The sequence below is a fragment of the Cotesia glomerata genome, linkage group LG3, assembly GCF_020080835.1.
Source record: "Cotesia glomerata isolate CgM1 linkage group LG3, MPM_Cglom_v2.3, whole genome shotgun sequence".
NCBI lineage: Eukaryota > Metazoa > Arthropoda > Insecta > Hymenoptera > Braconidae > Cotesia > Cotesia glomerata.
The window spans coordinates 29,734,155-29,754,599 of NC_058160.1; the positions used below are offsets into that span (position 1 = coordinate 29,734,155).

Consider the following 20,445-nt stretch of genomic DNA (forward strand, 5'->3'; position numbering starts at 1 on the left):
GCTTGAATTTAAGGTCATTTTTTTTGTCGTAAAAAAAGCAATATTTTTACTATTAATATTTTTTATAAAATATTTATTAATATTTCAGAAAAAAAAATTAAAAAAGTTAGCAGCTACTAAAGTGGGATTTAAAAAAAAAAGAAGAATTAATAATCAAGAAAAAAAAAGATTATTAATTCAGATTAATGCCGCTAGAGTACTAACTAAAAAAAATTGAAAAAAAAATTTTTTTTACAAAAAAAACTGCCTGAAAAAAATGTGAATTTTTTTTACCACTTTTTTTGAGTTTTATAATTTTTTTTAAAATAGTAAATATTTAAATTTAGGGATGAGGATAATTTATAAGCTAGAGAAGTCTATAAAGAAGACTTACACCAAATTTCAAGTAATTTGGTTCAATAGAACCTGAGAAATTGTGGGTTGAGTTTTAAAAAAGACAATTTTAAGAAAAACGGGTTGAAAATATGAAAAAAAAATTAATTTTTTCAAATTTCTAAACCAAAATACACCCTTAATAACAAAACAGATTCTGATGAACTAATAAATTAATTAATTTTACAACAATGACTTAATGATCGCTAAAATTATTAAAAAAAGCTCCTAAAAAATAAAAAATAAAATAAAAAGGATTTGTGCATCAACACTAAATTAATAATTATTAAATATATTTAATAATATAATAATTGATATCTATTTTCTATAATAACTATATATATATTTAAATATATTAATATATAAGAGAATCGCTAAAAAATATATCTATGTATAAATATCTCTCTGTTTTATACCGATTAACGGTTAGCTGCCGACGAAGGGCTGGACGGAATATATAAATTAATATATTCAACTAAAATTACAATATCATTTTTAGTTTCATCATGCTTGTGTTTTATTTAGAATATCTTCACGCAGAAAAATTCTCCGCGGAGAATTTAAATAAAAAGCACTTTTTAAAAAATCGCGCAACTATCACAACACATTTTTTTTAATTGGAATAATTCCAATTATTCACTAATTAAAAATAGTTCGGAGTTTATTTTAAAAAGTTATAAAATTATTAGACTTAGACTTCGGTTGAATGTGTTTGAATCCTGACTTTTTTATGCGACCCGTTTCTGGAAAGCGTCGGGCTGTGCGTAGAAAATCCAGGGTTTTGGATTCCTAAGGGTTTTGGCTTTTTTAGAGAACTACGAAGCGGTGATATCGTGCTACCCACACTCCCAGAAGTCGTTACTGATGCCATTGAACCATTAGTGACTCCTCCGACGTAGGGTTTTCCACTTGCGTCAGTCATTGAGATACCTTAAAAATAAAAAAAATAAAAATATGTTACTATTTTTATTATCAACCACAATCACTGTCAGTTTTTATATTAATTAAATTTTTAATAAATTTATTATCATTATTTTTGAATTTTTAATTAAATTTTATGTTAATAAATAAAATTTTTATTAAATTTATCATCTATATCATTAAGAGAATAAGCAAAATTTTGTGGCCAGTGTATTTATATGATAAAATGGGTTTTTATGGTTAAATTTGGGATCATTAGAAAGGTCTTGACCTGGAGTTGTGCCTTTTCATGGTTTCATATTATTCTCACCAATATTCAATTTATGATGATAAGTATTTAGGCTGCATTAAAAAATGCTCTATCTCTACACGGAAAAAAGTAAACTGTAATAAATAACAGTCGATTTATAATAAGTAATGATCAACTGCTAGAAATTACCATTTCAAACAATAAAATCGTGATTTTACAATTCACTTTATAATAGTTACCATTTAAACGTTACAATTTACTCTTTACATGGAAGAAAATACTATTTCAAACAGTAATATTCGCTATGTAAATGTCTAAAATGTTTAAGTATAATAATTGAGAATTCAGTCTTTGATATTTATCATTTCGTACCTAAAAAATGATCGCAATGATATGTAAAAAGTATAAAATAAAGTTAGTAAATTTCTAATACAAGCAACGTCAATATTTACAAAGTAAAATGGTAAATTTTAAACGCAACGCTAAAAATCAAACTGTAATTATTGATTTGCTTGGACTGGTAAAATGTATATTTTTACTGTTTCAAATATTAAATTCTCCCAGAGTTCGACCCTCTTCTCTTTCATCTGAGTTCCCCTTCTCCTCATAATATGAACTATATATTGAAATGGCAATTTTTACTGTTTGAAACTGTAATTTTTTAAGATAAAAGAGTCGTTATTTACTATAGTGACAGCTACTAATCACTTATTTTGGATATTAAATTATAAATTGAGGCTTTTATACTTTCTAGATTAAGTTCTGTAATATTTATATTTTTGCCACCCCGATGTCCGCTTTACTGTTTGAAACTATAAAAATTAACCGGAATCCGAGTGAATATTACAGTTTACTTTTTTCCGTGTAGATACATAATTAAAAAATGACCTTATATCACGTGAACTATTGACCTTTTTAAAGATATAAGCTCATCCCGATGTTACACTCATCAAGACCTTTCATTTGAATACCTACATCAATTTTTCATATATTTTATATATTTATATATTTTACAAATATCATATATATAAAATATATAAAAAATGCCATGTGGGTACTCAAATGAAAGGTCTCGATGAGTGTAACATTGAAATGAGTTTATATCTTAAAAAATGTCAATAATTAAGAAATGACATTGTATCTTGTCAACTAATGACATTTTTAAAGATATAAGCTCATCTCGATGTTACACTCATCAAGACCTTTCATTTGAGTACCCACATCAACTTTTCATATATTTATATATCTTATGTATATTGTATATGTATATACGAAAAATATATCAAAAATGCATGTGGGTACTTAAATGAAAGCTCTTGATGAGTGTAACATCGGGATGAGCTTATATCTTTAAAATATATATTATATATATATATATATGTATATATGAAAAATATATCAAAAATGCATGTGGGTACTCAAATGAAAGGTCTTGATGAGTATAATATCGGGATAAGCTTATATCTTTAAAAACTTCAATAGTTAAAAAATTATAGTGCAATTTAATAAAATTTATTATTTAATAAAGCAAAATTTTAATTTTTTATAGTTCACAAGTCACGGCAGTCATATAGTGACTGCAAGGTTGCTAGTTATTATTATTATTATTATTATTATTATTATTATTATTGTTATTGTTAAAATTATAATTTTTATTAAAGCTTTTATAACGTCATAAAATTTTTCAGTCAATAAAAAATAAAATAAAACTACCTATATTTACAATTTATTAATTTTGACATAAAAAGCAGAAGTGAGAATAAAAAATACAAAGTTAATTTTGTATAAAAACACCGCGAATCTAGCTTGCGGTAAATTGTTTGTGAAAGCTTGCAGAGTGCCATCTCATTCATCCGTAGGCGCTCTAGTATGCGTGGAACATGAGTAAATTCAGCTAGACATGGCAATTTACCGAGCGACCTGCACACTCCGTCATACGCGACTTGACATTTCTCTGAAGCACTCAGTATCTAAACCAATTGCTCTCCCTTAATGCCGTCGTACGGTTAAATTGCTTTTTATTGCGCTCTGAGGCGAGCAATCAATCAGACATTGCGCTACACTATAATTTACAGTTATTGTTATTATTATTATTGAAAATTTCTCACCATTGGTTGAATGTTCTCTGTATCCGGGATTATTGATTGTCGTCGAACGTACATCCACTACTTCCCGTATCTTCGTAGGATCTCCTCCTCTTCTTGCGTATATTCCCTCGTAAACCGAGGATATCAGAACGCCGAAATTTAAAACTATCGCTCCCAACTGAAAAAAAAATTTTTTTTGTTATTAAAAATTTATTTTTTCTGATAGAAGAGTTTTTTTCTAATTTATAAATGTAGAATTTTTCTATTAAATTTATTTAATAAGATACATAATTAAGAAATGACCTTATATCTTGTGAACTATTGAGTTTTGTCAAGAGATAAGCCCATCTTGATGTTACACTCATCGAAACCTTTCATTTGCGTACCCACATCAATTTTTCATATATTTTATATATTTATATATATTATATATATGAATATATGAAAAATATATCAAAAATGCATGTGGGTACTCAAATGAAAGCTCTTTATGAGTGTAACATCGGAATGAGCTTATATCTTCGAAAACGTCAATAGTTAAGAATGTACAGTGCAATTTAACAAATGTTTTGTGAAATATTGACATTTTTAAAGATATAAACTCACCCTGATATTATACTCATCGAGACCTTTCATTTGAGTACCCACATCAATTTTTCATATATTTATATATATATTACATATATGTATATATGAAAAATATATAAAAATGCATGTGGGTACTCAAATGAAAGCTCTGGATGAGTACAACATCAGAATGAGCTTATATCTTAAAAAATATCAATATTTAAAAAAGTACAGTGCAATTTAACAAAAGTCATTATTTAATAAAGTAAAATTTTATTTATTTATAGTTTACAAGTCACAGCAGTCACATAGTGACTGCAAGGTTGCTAGTATTTTAATTATTACAGATAATTAAAAAAAAAATTTCTGGCCGATTAATTTCAATATACTTGTATTGAAATTTCTAATTAATTTAAAAATGTAATTTTCTTATTAATTTCCTAACAAATATGAAAGTAAATAAATTAAAAATGTCCAAACTACTAATAAAAATTTCCATTATTAGACATAACTAATTACAAAATCAAAGTACCTTTCCACGTTTCTGTTTTCTGCGCTCCATTTTAACGTCATCTTTCGCCTCTTTCAGCAAATTCCGCGGTCGCTTGTTCATGACAACTTCATTATTTAATAATGAGCACGAGCAAATAGAGTTTCACTGGGACAATAAAGTGTATAATTGGCATAAGGGATTATAATTGTTTCGCTAAACATTCTTGAGGTGTAAAAAATATAATATAAATTTAAAGTTTCGGGAAAAAAATAAAATAAAAGATAAAACTTGTACTCGAGGCGCTGAAAAGCAACTGAACGCTTAACCGGGTCGCCGATTGTTTTAAAAGTCTGCAGACTAACGTTTACTCGATATACGTCTCTCATACTAATCGCGAATGAAATAAAGACACCTGCGAATCATCAACATCCGCAAGTGTCCCCCAGGTGTTACATTAAACCTCTGTTCAAACTCTTAATAAGATTTTCTATATCTGCACCCACTACACATATCAATTATTATTATAATTTATAATTAAATCTCTATTCATTCTCATAGTTTTATCACATGGATAAGTTAGACCTTGCTTACGAGTAATAAACTATAGTAAAACGGAAATTACGCAAACATCTTGTTTATACTTTTAATAATCTCAAGCAACTTTATATTAATTAATTTTTTTAATACAAAAAATCATAAAATTATTTTAAAATAAATAATTAATTAAAAAAATTAATTAATTAATTAATTAATTAAAATTAGTTAATTTAATTAAATAATTAATTTCAAAAATTAATTATTTTTTTTAATAAAAAAAATCATAAAATGATTTTTAAAGAAATAATTTATTTAAAAAATTAATTAATTAATTAATTAATTAATTTCAAAAATTAATAATTTTTTTTAATAAAAAAAATCATAAAATTATTTTTAAATAAATAAATTATTTAAAAAATTGATTAAAATCTAATTAATTAATTTAATTAAATAATTAATTTCAAAAATTAACTATTTTTTTTAATAAAAAAAATCATCAAATTATTTTTAAATAAATAAATAATTAATTAATTAATTAATTAATTAATTAATTAAAATTAATTAATTTAATTGAATAATTAATTTCAAAAATTAATTATTTTTTTAATAAAAAAAAATCATAAAATTATTTTTAAATAAATAATTTACTAAAAAAATTAATTAATATAAAATTAATTAACTAATGAAAATTAATTAATTTAATTTAAGTAATTAATTAAAAAAATTAACTATTTTTTTAATAAAAAAAATCATAAAATCATTTATTTAAAAATTATTACAAAGAAAAAAAAAATATAAAATTAAATATTTAATTAAAAGACAAATATTTAATTGAAACAAACATATTTTTAAATTTTTATTACTTCAATGCGTAATTATTATTTTAAAAATGTATTTACAATTTAAACAAGTGCGTAAAAACAATACTATTCAAAAAATAAATATATTTTTTTTTTTTATAATTTATAAAGTACATATTTAATTATATATCGGGTCAATAATTACCGTAGAATTTTTTGTCCCACAAAAAGCCGCTAAATTGTCGCGTCTAAAGCTTAAGTGTATAAATTGAAGGTTTTTTCATTAGCTCATCATTAATTCAATCATCAGCTCGCTAATTGTTTGAGCAACTCGCGTTGGGAAATTTTACCGAGAAAGTCTCTCTCTAACCAATCACTTAGCAGAAATACTTTAAAAAATACTTAACATTTTTTTCCTTTCAGACAAATTGATTTTTATTGTAATCCACTATAATGCTAATTTTAACATTTTAAGTAATTATTATTCTACGTACTACTTTTCGGTTTTAGAATAAATTTTCTTAATTTTAATAACAATGCCATCTCCGATATTTCCAACTTTCTTTTCGATAAATATTCAAATTAGCAATAAATATTAATATTTTAATTTAATAGAAAAAAATTATAAATTACCTGCATATAAAAACCTTCGCCTCGAGTGATAATGTAACTATTGGCTCGGTCATCGGTTTGCAATGCAAATAAACTTGCAGCGACTATCGACAAACAACCTGGAAAAATATGTACTTGTTAATTATTCTATAATGCATAAGTAATTTAATATTTTATTAAAATTTATGAACAAGAAAAATTGCTTGAAGAAGAAAAATATTTAAAGATTTTTTTAAAATTAATTTTTATTTAAAAATTTGATTAAAATATTTAAAGATTTTTTTTAAATTAATTTTTTTATCAATGACGCAATATAAGTGCAAAGTAATATCATATAGGATTACGTATTTATTCAGCAATTGCCAGTTGGTCTTACAGGGGATTTATTTTACGAGGTAGTAAAGTGAAAAAATGTTAATGCTGACAAATCCTAAGCTCAACATTTGCTTCAAAGTACTTGTGTTATATATCCTAGATGATAAGTTCATTGTTTTATAGATGTCATGCTTCTTAAGGAGGTTTATGTGTAAAACTTCATTTTTTTTGCAAAGATCTTGACTTGAATTTGTGCCTTTTCAAGGTTTCATATAATTTTTACCGATAGTTAATTTATTATAAGAATTTAGGCTGCATTCGAAAATACTCTATTTCTGGATATATAATTAAGAAATGACTGAGTATTTTATGAGCTATTGACATTTTTAAAGATATAAGCTCATCCTGATGTTACACTCATCAAGACCTTTCATTCGAGTACCCACATCAATTTTTTATATATTTATATAAATTATATATATGTATATATGAAAAATATATAAAAATGCATGTGGGTATTCAAATGAAAGCTCTTGATAAGTGTAACATCAGAATGAGCTTATATCTTTAAAAACTTCAATAGTTAAAAAATTACAGTGCAATTTAACATAGTTAAAGAACGACCTTGTATCTCGTGAACTATTGGCATTTTTAAAGATATAAGCTCATCCCGATGTTACTCTCATCAATACCTTTCATTTGAGTACCCACATCAATTTTTCATATATTTATATATATTATATATATGTATATATGAAAAATATATAAAAATGCATGTGGGTACTTAAATGAAAGCTCTTGATGAGTGTAACATCAGGATGAGCTTATATCTTTGAAAACTTCAATAGTTAAAAAAGTACAGTGCAATTTAACATAATCAAGAAATGAACTAGTATTTTGTAAACTATTGACATTTTTGAAGATATAAGCTCATCCCGATGTTACACTCATCAAGACTTTCCATTTGAGTTTCCACATCAATTTTTCATATATTTTTATATATTATATATGTAAATATATGAAAAATATATAAAAATGCATGTGGGTACTTAAATGAAAGCTCTTGATAAGTGTAACATCGGGATAAGCTTATATCTTTAAAAACTTCAATAGTTAAAAAGTACAGTGGAATTTAACATAATTAGGAAATGACTTTGTATCTTGTAAACTATTGTCATTTTTAATGATATAAGCTCACCCTGGCATTACACTCATCGAGAGCTTTCATTTGAATACCCACATCAATTTTTCATATATTTATATATATTATATATATGTATACATGAAAAATATATCAAAAATGCATGTGGGTACTTAAATGAAAGCTCTTGATAAGTGTAACATCGGGATAAGCTTATATCTTTAAAAACTTCAATAGTTAAAAAGTACAGTGGAATTTAACATAATTAGGAAACGAACTAGTATTTTTTAAACTATTGGCATTTTTAAAGATATAAGCTCATCCCGATGTTACTCTCATCAATACCTTTCATTTGAGTACCCACATCAATTTTTCATATATTTATATATATTATATATATGTATATATGAAATATATATATAAATGCATGTGGGTACTTCAATGAAAGCTCTTGATGAGTGTAACATCAGGATGAGCTTATATCTTTAAAAACGTCAATTGTTAAGAAAGTACAGTGCAATTTAACAAAACTAAAAAATGACAGATTTGTCCAATTTAATAAACAATAAAAATGGACGAAAATAAACGATTAATTCATATTGACTGATTTTTTTAAATAGATGTCTAAAAAATATTTCAGGTATAAAAAAAATTATAAATCATTATAAGATTATTGATATACTTTAAAATTTTTCTAAAGACTCCAATAAATTTTATAAAAAGTTAATATTTATTAAAATTGCTTAATTTTTTATTGTATAAAAAAATTTTAAATGTAACAGTGATAAGTGATAAGAAGTATATCAAATATTAAATATTAATTTACATGTAAAATTATCTAACGCGTGAAATTTGATACCTAAGTATATTTCCTGAGAGTTTCTGGTTAAATAATACTAATCTACACAAAAAAAAAAGAAAAAAAAGATAAGCTTGTTAATCTGAAAGCAGCTTTTCACAATCTGAACATTAATCATTTCCGGGGATGAGATTTCTACGCAATAAAATTAGTACGGAGGAATGCTTTTCATGATTGCTTCTTGTATTATTGTATTCTGTGCATTAAAATAAATGACTCGGCATTTGAAAATAGTTTCAAGCTTCGCTGATGATGGGTCGCGACAGTTGACAATGTTAAAGTATGTAATTATTTATTAACAGTGGTAGGAAGGAGAGATGATTTATGCTAGAATTAGAGATCTCGGATACTTTATTTGCTTTTAATGAGGCGAAATTTAAGCGATACTTACTGGCCAGTGTGCCAAGTGCAACTTTTCCGATCAAGGCTGTGCTGTAGGAGATTACCATCCGCTTTGCTGAGGAGGCCATGGCTAGCTGGAGGACTGCCAGTAATACCAATAGTCCTAGTAGTCCAGATGATATTGCTGCTGCTATTCCAGCTACCCAGACTACCACTAAAAATTATTATTATTATTTAATAAATTTTTTATTAAAAAATTTTATTTCAAATTTTTATCAAAAAATTATTTTTATAATTATTATTAAAAAATTATTTTTATAATTTTTATTAAAAAATTATTTTTATAATTTTTATTAAAAAATTATTTTTATAATTTTTATTAAAAAATTATTTTTATAATTTTTATTAAAAAATTATTTTTATAATTTTTATTAAAAAATTATTTTTATAATTTTTATTAAAAAATTATTTTTATAATTTTTATTAAAAAATTATTTTTATAATTTTTATTAAAATTATTTTTATAATTTTATTAAAAAATTATTTTTATAATTTTTATTAAAAAATTATTTTTATAATTTTTATTAAAAAATTATTTTTATAATTTTTATCAAAAAATTATTTTTATCAAAAAATTATTTTTATAATTTAAAATTAACATTGTTTTTTTTTATTAGTAGAATATTGTTATTATTATTATAAAAAAATTATTTTGAAACTTACTGACTGGTTGAAATCTGGATACACCCGTACCGCATCTTTCCCGATTATAAAGCAAAAGTTTGCACTGTCTCCAAGGACCAAAGTATCCTTTTTCAGCAGAAATTCCTGCTGTAAAAATATAAAAATTCCACCATTAAATTACAATTGATAATTCTGGGTAAAAATTACAAAATGCTAAAAATAGAGCAAATGAGTTTATCAAGACCGGAATTAATTACAACATATATAACTCTATTTAATATAAATGGAGTCTAGTTTAAATTACAACCGGGTGTGAATAGACAGGAGTAACACTCGAGTAAGACCAATCGATAGAGTATAATTTCAAGTCATTCGATCAAGTTCATTGAGGTAGTAATTCATTCGCGTACTACATATAATACCTATGAACGCAAGTAATACACTTTCCAACTTAATATTAACAACGAATTGAATTACTTCGCAAGTGAAGCGTACATTGTGTAATGCGATATTTTTTACCAATATTAACGATTTTATTTAATTCTTTCCTTATACTCAAGTCTAAATTTTTAAACTAATAAATTTTTCTTAGCTGAAGTAAATTTCATCTGATTCAATAATTTTTCGTCTTGATTAAATAATTTTTAGTCTTGATTGAAATTTAATTTTTTTTTAAGTGTACAATTATCAATTAGTTCGATTTTTACCTGCGCAATTTTTTTGTAATAATTTTTTTTAAAAGTAAATTATACTTAAAGTTCTTTTGAAGTAAATTAATGTCTAGAAGCTTAAAAAAAAAAAAAAATTAGTGAAGTGAATAATCAAAGCGCTTGTAAAGTAATGATTTGTATTTTTCTCAAGAGATTTAATTCTAAATAAAAGTTCAATAGCAATCAGCAAAGGAAATCAGTAAAACGAATTTTCACAAATGGATCAATCCAATTGAAAGACGTTTCCGCTTGTAAATTGCAGCCATCTTGACACTAAACTAAACTAAACTTTTCCCAATGTTTTTATAAGTGTCACATAAATGATGAAAAACACCAACAAATAAAAATTTAACGTCTTAAGTTTTATTTTGAGTTGATTTTATAGAAATCTAACTATTAGTCCTTATGACGTAAATTTTCAAAAATTTTGATATATTTTGACTCAGTTCGTCAAATTAATTTAGAAAATACATAGGCTCAAAACGGCTGCCCAATTTTAAAACATAGCAACTGAAAATTTTAAGATTTTTCTTGTTAAAAAAAAAATTTGCGCGCCTAATTGATAAAAAATTTGATTTATGAACAGAAAATATTTTGAAGAAAAAATACTTGAAATTAAGGTCTAAAAGTTATAAGAAATGCAGCAATACTGAAAAAAATCAGGTATAAAAATTTTGCAGTTACTGTGTTTTAAAATTGGGCAGCCGAAAAGTTTATATGTATTATATATGTACGGGATAAAGCGCGGCTTTTCACGACAATGGGTCTGCAATTCGCAACGGATCTTTACAAAATTCAGTATATTTATTCTACACTGATAGAAGGATTTGTTTATAGTTAAAAATATTTGTTAATATTTAACAAATCATTTATTAGAGACCACTTTTTAGTCTTTAATAAATATTTCTTATTGTACACTGATAGAAGGATTTGTTTATAGTTAAAAATGTTTGTTATTATTTAACAAATCATTTATTAGAGACGACTTTTTAGTCCTTAATAAATATTTCTTAGTATTTAAAAAGATTTACTAATATTTAATAAATGAATATCAGATTTATTAAATACAAATAAATGATTTTAAATACTAAGAAATATTTGTTTAATACTAAAAAATGGTCTCTAATAAATGATTTGTTAACTATTAACAAATATTTTTTAATACAAATAAATCCTTCTATCAGTGTAGCTCCACACTTCGAGTACTGCAGTTCGATAATGATAAACTATAGTCAAATGAAAATAAATACACTACAAAAACTACAAAATCGAGCTGCACGTTTTATATTAGAAGTAAATAGATAATATACATCAATTAAAAATATGCTAGAAACATTAGGGTGGCAATCAGTAAGACAGAGGATGATTTATAATACCTGTATATTAGTATATAAAATAGCAAATGGATTTGCACTTGATTATTTATGTGATCGTGTCATAAGAAAGAGTGAAGGCAGTCACTGTGATACTAGAAATAGTTGCTTGATTAATGTAAAAGGTACTAGAACAAAAAGTGCCGAAAAAACGATTAGATATTTAGGTTTTAATATGTTTAATGATTTACCAAAAGAAATAAAAGATCAAGCAACTATTTCTGATTTCAAGAGACTTTTAGCTGAATATATTAAGATCAAGATCGATGTTTAATGTATTGATGTTAAAGAAATTATGACCTGAGACGTATTGTATGATATTATATTATTTTTAGTTTATATTATTAATAGCGGAAAGTTGAAATTAAATTAAAAGACGATATGCAAATGAATAAATTGTAATACGAGTGAATTATATTGTAATTTGTATATATATATATATATATATAGCCAAAGGCTAAATAAATAAACCATTATTATAAATATTTCTTAGTATTTAAAAAGCTTTATTCATATTTAATAAATGAATATCAGATTTATTAATTACAAACAAATCATTTTAAATACTAAGAAATGTTTGTTTGATACTAAAAAGTGGTCTCTAATAAATCATTTGTTAACTATTAACAAATATTATTTAATACAAATAAATCCTTCTATCAGTGTTACTGATAAATACAAAGGTCAAGTTTAAATATGAGCTTCATCGGGCATGTAGTTTCAAAATTACAGAATTTTTAAATTTTAAAAATCCTAAAAATACACTTTTTTACAGTTTATTTATCGAATAACTTTTGAATGTGACACTGTATTGAATTTCTGTAAAATTTAATTAAAAGCTCTTTGAATAAGCTTTAATTTTCATATTCTGTTGCATATATCAAATAAAAATTAGATTAAAATCTGCTATCTTTTTATAAAACATTGCCTGTGTTTTTTTTTTCTCAAAATTACTAAAATTTTAAAACTTTTAACTGATTAAATGCCTCTAAAATTATTTTTATAAAACTACAAAATCTACTTCCATTTCTGCTGCCAAATATCCTTTATGTAACTTTCTGTAAAGTAAAAATAAATATATCAAAGTAAATTAAAATGAAAAGAGTGTCTTTGATACATACATTATGCTCAGAATGGGTTTATGCCATCATTAAATTCAAAAGACAGCGCAAAATGAATAGAATGATAGTAAAGTCACGTTTATAAGTTTGCCGCGTGAATAGCATCCCATCTTTACGAGTATTATTTAGCTTGTACCCACTTTACCAGGGAATATAAATTGCCATATTTACAACTACACGTGTTCTATATTCATATTTATCGCCAGCTTACTTGTATATTACGTAACCTAACAGTAACGCAAGTGCCGAGACAGAATCTAATAAAATTTTTAATAAAATTCATCGTAATATAACAGTCGCAGTTTCTTCCTATAAAACAAAGCTTACAAACAATTTCGACTGTCGGTAAGGCCGAAATCTTCGTTACCAACCAGCGAATTGCCCTCAGTACACCTGCGCAGTAGATCTGCGCAATAAACCACAATAAAAATAAAAGAAGAAATATTTGTTCTACTTTATAAAATATTTTAATATTTTAATTTAATTTCGTAACACGAGCACAAATTTGTTTAATACTTCTTATCGATCGGTGTAACGACCTACCCAGAATTTATTACTCAATGTTGTTCTTATCAAGGTTGCCATGAGGAAATAATACTCGGAAAAAATTAAAGACAATGAGAGCAAGTACAATGCCCGATAAATAAAAAATAAAAATATTTTATTAAAAATTATTTCTTATAGATTGTAAGATTGTAATAATATTGTTGTTGCAGCTAATAGCGTAGGATAAAATAACATAAAGGGTAAATTGAAAAAGTGCAGGTGGAATGAAGGAACAGCAAAGCAAAGCGAGTAAAGCGAGTCCATTGATCATCGATCAAATCGAGGATAATCGACCGCGAACGTTTCGGTCAACGAACTGTTACGATATCGCCTATTATTCTTTTTATTGCCAATTGTATTTTTCTGAGTTAGAATTGAATTTATCTAAAGGAAGATATTTTAATTAACGCTACGAAGGATGATTATTGATTATTAAAAAATAATGCCGGTGGAACAATGTTGACAAAAGCTGTTACTTGTTCCCGGATAATAGAATAGCAAAGTATTGTATGTTACATATGGTGTATTTATAGTATAATGGAGATTGACTAATAATTATCAAGCACAGCCCACCGATGTTTGTACATTAGATAGATTGAATGTGATGACCTACATGTTTATGTATCGTATGACGATTGCGTTATATCTACTGTGAACGATGTGCTTGTATTTACATTTATACTTAGACGGAGACTAAATAACATCAAGGTATGCGTTGTTACATCAATTTATTGATTTTTATGACACAATATCTATTTTTAAATACTTGAGATGTCTTTCTTTTGATTTTATGAATTTTAAATGAGAAAATTGAAGAATTTGATAATTAAATACAATAATTTATTTAAAAAAACATTTTTTTGACTCAACAATTTGAAAATTAATTTTTAGCATTAAAAATTCCAAATTAATTAAAAAAATTTCAAAATTGATGTATCGTAAATTTTTTAAAATTATTTTACTTTCAATGCACAGTATGGGAAAAAATTACAATGTTTAAAAATTAATCTAAATTATTAAGAGAATAAGAAAAATTTTGTGGCCAGTTTATTTATAATGATAAAATGGGTTTTTATGGTTAATTTGTTAATAGTCAATTTTTGATGATAAGTATTTAGGCTGCATTCGAAAATGCTCTATCTCTAGACACATAATTAGGAAATGACCTTGTATCTCGTGAACTATTCACATTTTTAAAGATATAAGCTCATAAAGATGTTGCACTCATCAAAACCTTTCATTTAAGTACCCACATCAATTTTTCATATATTTTATATATTTATATATTTTACAAACACCATATACATAAAATATATAAAAATTGCCATGTGGGTACTTAAATGAAAAGTCTCGATGAGTGTAATATCGGAATGAGTTTATATCTTAAAAAATGTCAATAATTAATAAATGACAATGTATCTTGTCAAATCATGATATTTTTAAAGATATAAGTTCATCCCGATGTTACACCCATCAAGACCTTTCATTTGAGTACCCACATCAATTTTTCATATATTTTATATATTTATATATTTTACAAACACCATATATATAAAATATATAAAAATTGCCATGTGGGTACTTAAATGAAAAGTCTCAATGAGTGTAATATCGGAATGAGTTTATATCTTAAAAAATGTCAATAATTAATAAATGACAATGTATCTTGTCAAATCATGATATTTTTAAAGATATAAGTTCATCCTGATGTTACACTCATCAAGAACTTTCATTTAAATACCCACATCAATTTTTCATATATTTATATGTATTATATATATGTATATATAAAAAATATATCAAAAATGCATGTGGGTACTCAAATGAAAGCTCTTGATGAGTGTAACATCGAAATGAGTTTATATCTTAAAAAATGTCACTAGTTAAGAAATGACATTGTATCTTGTCAACTAATGATATTTTTAAAAATATAAGCTCATCCCGATGTTACATTCATCGAGACCTTTCATTTAAATACCCACATCAATTTTTCATATATTTATATGTATTATATATATGTATATATAAAAAATATATCAAAAATGCATGTGGGTACTCAAATGAAAGCTATCGATGAGTGTAACATCGGGATGAGCTTATATCTTTAAAATATATATTATATATATGTATATATGAAAAATATATCAAAAATGCATGTGGGTACTCAAATGAAAGCTCTTGATCAGTGTAACATCGGGATGAGCTTATATCTTTAAAAACGTCAATAGTTAAAAAAGTACAGTGCAATTTAACAACAGTCATTATTTTAAAAAGCAAAATTTTATTTATTTATATTTCACAAGTCACGGCAGTCACGTAGTGACTGCAAGGTTGTTAGTTAATTTCTAAATTGTCAATTAAAAATTAAAATTTTCAATGCAACAATTTAATTATTTTTTATTTAAAATTTGATTTTTAAATTAAACAATTTATTGTTTTTTATTGATGAAGAAATGATAAAAAAAGCAAATGAATACATATTAAAACAAATTTTTCTAATAAAGTCACCAATAAATAAAGTATATAGTGTGTTTACGCTCAGTAGAATGAGTAACCGAGAAAATAGTGTGGAAAAATTTAAATTTTCTAGGTAAATGAAAGTATGATACAAGGTCTTGTGTCTCGAGTCTCGGGATTTAAATATACGTTTAACAGTATACTTAGACATTGCACTGGATCTCATAATATAATATAATATTATATTATATGGACATTACGCGTCCCGATGTTATAAATTTCATGATACTTGTCAGTTACAACACAACACAGCTCTATTCATAGTCGCAATAAGTATAACCATAAATCGTAAGTGCAGTGGTAATTGTATCGATAACCGTGAGAGCTCGAGTGCTTGGTTTAAACGCTTGCAATTCATTCTAATGCAAGTAATATAATCGAGAGGAGGTTCAGGTAGAAAGACTTTTTATTTAACTTTATACTTTTATTGCTCATTCGAGTGAGATCAAGTGCAACGTCTGCGTCTATACAATCCGAGCTTATTTCTTCCTCCGTTGCTCCAACGGTCCAATAAATCCAATAAATTTAATTTATCCGAATGTTAATTTAAATTATAATGATACTACAGTTTGCCGATAATTGACAATTTTTTTTCATAAATTACAAGTTAAAAAGATGCTTTAAAAAATTTCCACTAATAATTTTTTTTAATTTTTAAATGTGGAATTTTTTAATCAAATTTTTTCAATATAATTTCTTATTAAATAAAATAAACTACTCAATTCCTTCTTTTCTTCTTTGTACGGCCAATAGGTTATAAGTTACAAGTTCTAACGCTCCAATTGACCACTAGGTGAAACTGGCGGCCAATGCCAACAGTGCAGGGATTGGTAGAGCCGAAAAAAAGTGAAATCAGATAAATAGTTGCGGTTTTATAAAAAAATCGCTTTTTAAAAAGATAAAGAATGGAAAAAATAAAGGACAAGCATTTATATATAATGGATAGAGGTGAGCCGACGGTACTTCCGGTGGACACCACCCGGAACACAAATTCACTAGAGCGTATATATCAACTGGACAGAATAATTTATCCCATGGCCAAAGAGGTTAGGAGTCTACACAGCCTATTTCTTCCTACAAGTTTTCTTGTTATTTTTTTCTTATCGATAAAAAAATTATTAGATATTTTTATTACATGGAAAAAATTATATTATACACTGTAAGAAATTTTTTGTTAACTTCTCAACACTTTTCTGTGTAAATTTAATTTTTTTAAATCAAAACGAAGTGTTAAAAATATTTAATTAACACAAAATTCTTTTGACACAGTGACGGAAAATTTTTTACTGTATACAATTTAATGTTAAAGCTCATATAAAAAATGGGAAAATTAAAGTTTTAGATTGCAATTTTTACTGATTTTATAAAAATTACATTTTAAAATTTAAAAATTAAATTAAAAGCTGTAAAATTCAACTTAAATTTTTATTTTAAACTGCAATTTTTATAGTTTTAAATTTGAAGCGCACTTATTACAATTTATAATGTAATTTTTTCTTTTTCTGTCTCTATAAGTCATTAATTTTAGTATTAAAATAATATTTCATTATTTATTTACAATATCCAGAAAAAAAGCAGCTTGAATGAAGAGAAAAAATAATTTTGAAAAGTTTCATTGTCTTTATTTCAATTAAAATGAAATTAAACCAAGAAAAATTTTTTAATTTAAGAATTTTTTTACTTAAATTAATAGAATGAAGATCTCTAAAATTATTTCCTTAATTCAAAAATATTTTTTCTGTCTATATTCAATCGTAAAAAAAAAATTGAACTAGTAATTATAATGAATTTTTTATTTTTAATATAAATTTATTAAATAATAATTATTATGGAAAAGTACCTACAGAATCAATATCCATCCTGATATAATTTATTAACACAAACGACGTAAATTTCCAAAAATAACATCAACAAAAAACAATTAAGAGGGAGAAAAAATAGAATTAAGACAAATTAAAGGAGGAGGGGACGTGAAATAATTGAAATAGAGGAAAAGGGTAAGTTTCAGGCAGGGAATAAATTGGAGAATTATGATTAAAGTTATTGATTATTAAATATAAAGCAGACTACTTTATAGCTAAAACAGTTTTTTTTTATTCAAGCCAAGAAAACTTAGAAAAACATCTAGGTAATGAGAATAATGGATTGTTGTCTGAGTTTTTGTCTCATTAATTTTAAACGGTAGAATAAACCGGATTTAATGAGCGCTAATGAACTCAGGAGCCTGTCTGTGTTTTTATTACCAATTACCAGGTATTGTTATTAATTATTAGCTATTAATTATTATTATTCTGTTATATTATGTTACATAATAAATAAAAAGAGCGATGGTGAGATTCAGCAGAGTAAAACTATGTAACTAACAACGAGAGTAATTTCAGAATGGACCTGATCTATGTTAAATGGCAGCTATTATCGACATGACATCCTGCCTGCTGGCATTACGGATGAACTCGACACGCAAGTATATTGTGTGCATACTTTTGTAAATCAAGTCTTGCGAAATATAAAACAATTTCGGAGTCTAGTAAGAATAATAGATAAATAACCGGGTTTTAAAATTCTTTCGTTTTATTATTTGTAATTTTAAATTGTCAATTGTAAATATATACAGTAAAAAATATTTTATAATAAATATTTAATACTTTTTTGTGTTAATTAACATTTCTACTTTATCTTTAAACTCGTTAATTGTCAGTTAATTCAATATTATATTCTCATTATTTTTATCTTGGTATCAAAAATATTATCTACCTTAAAAATACTTTAAATATCTTTACCTAAATTTTTTTTATTTCTTTTTTTTTTAGTTACATAAACTAAATTTGTTAAATTTTTGTTTAATTGTTAAATTAAGGCGGTCCTTTCGCCGCCAATGTAAAATAAAAGATATTAGATTATGAGTAAATTAAATTTTTTTCTAATAGTTAAGGTCCTTATTTATCTAATAGTGAGGTTTAAATTATACTTTACAGGACAAATTTTTGAAAAAATAAAATTTTTAAATGTTAGTATTTGTTCAGAGTCTTACGAGAAAGTCACACGTTTGCAGTATTTCTCAAATTATACTATCAGTCATGGATTAGATGAAGTAAAAAAAAAAAACTAAAAATTAGATTTTCGAAATATTCAGGTTTCTTTTTTTGCAATAAAATATATCAGTTACCGAAATATTTATTAAGAAATTAATATTTAAAAATCACAAAAAATTCTCAAGTAACCTACAATAAAATGGAGTCAAAACATTTGGCAACGTTGCGTAGCGCGCGAGCTTCAGACCATTCAATAAATTCAAACTAATTTATTTATTAACACTGGCTGCGTTCAAGTTTGCTAAGTTCTTGCAGATCTTAGTATATCTTGTAACAACAAGTTAAAGTAACTATATTATTTTTTTTTTAAATCTATAACAAAACAATGCAAGGCATATTTATTTAAGTGTGTCTAAAATTAATTTTTTGGTAGATAAAGTCAGTCCTGCTCAGAACTTAGTAAACCCGAACGCAGCCACTGACTGCAAAAACTTAAACGTGGTTAAGGTTATATTGTGCAAATGAAAATGTAAACAACCGAAGTACAGCGTTGCCAAATCACGGACAGGTTACTAGCAGCTGATTTGAAAGAGTCAAATTAATTTTTGTATTTAACTATTTTTTTTTTTTTTTTTTTTAAATTTCAACGATTAATGCCTCATATACTATTTATTATTTAATTTTAGGAATTTTTATGGGTTTTTTATTTTAGTTTATCGTACACTGATAGAAGGATTTGTTTATAGTTAAAAATATTTGTTAATATTTAACAAATCATTTATTAGAGACCACTTTTTAGTCCTTAACAAATATTTCTTAGTATTTAAAAAGATTTATTAATATTTAATAAATGAATATCTGATTTATTAAATACAAACAAATCATTTTAAATACTAAGAAATATTTGTTTGATACTAAAAAATGGTCTCTAATAAATGATTTCTTAACTATTAACAAATATTTTTTTAATACAAATAAATCCTTCTATCAGTGTATATTGACTATTACAATTGTTTTGACTCAACTGGAGCGAAAGGACCTCCTTAAAGATATAAGCTCATCCCGATGTTACACTCATCAAGAGCTTTCATTTGAGTACCTACATGCATTTTTGATATATTTTTCATGTATACATATATATAACATATATTTTAAAGATATAAGCT

General features: G+C 24.9%; 1 protein-coding gene and 1 long non-coding RNA gene across 3 annotated transcripts in view; one reads left to right on the forward strand and one right to left on the reverse strand.

Moving 5' to 3' along the window:
• Positions 1-695: 695 nt before the first annotated feature.
• Positions 696-20,445, reverse strand: part of LOC123261309 — a 36,588-nt gene continuing 16,838 nt past the window's right edge. The window contains exons 3-7 of one of the 2 annotated variants that reach the window (XM_044722894.1): positions 10,020-10,124; positions 9,346-9,510; positions 6,661-6,758; positions 3,652-3,808; positions 696-1,302 (exon numbers count right to left, since the gene is read on the reverse strand). In XM_044722894.1, coding sequence (XP_044578829.1) covers positions 1,064-1,302; positions 3,652-3,808; positions 6,661-6,758; positions 9,346-9,510; positions 10,020-10,124 — 764 coding nt within the window. In that variant the 3' untranslated portion in view covers positions 696-1,063. Of the gene's footprint in view, positions 1,303-3,651; positions 3,809-6,660; positions 6,759-9,345; positions 9,511-10,019; positions 10,128-20,445 lie in introns of both variants that reach the window. The other variant, XM_044722893.1, reaches the window with a different exon arrangement.
• Positions 16,401-17,264, forward strand: LOC123261313. The gene is made up of 2 exons (XR_006508654.1): positions 16,401-16,640; positions 17,001-17,264. It is a non-coding gene; the product is annotated as an uncharacterized LOC123261313 (long non-coding RNA).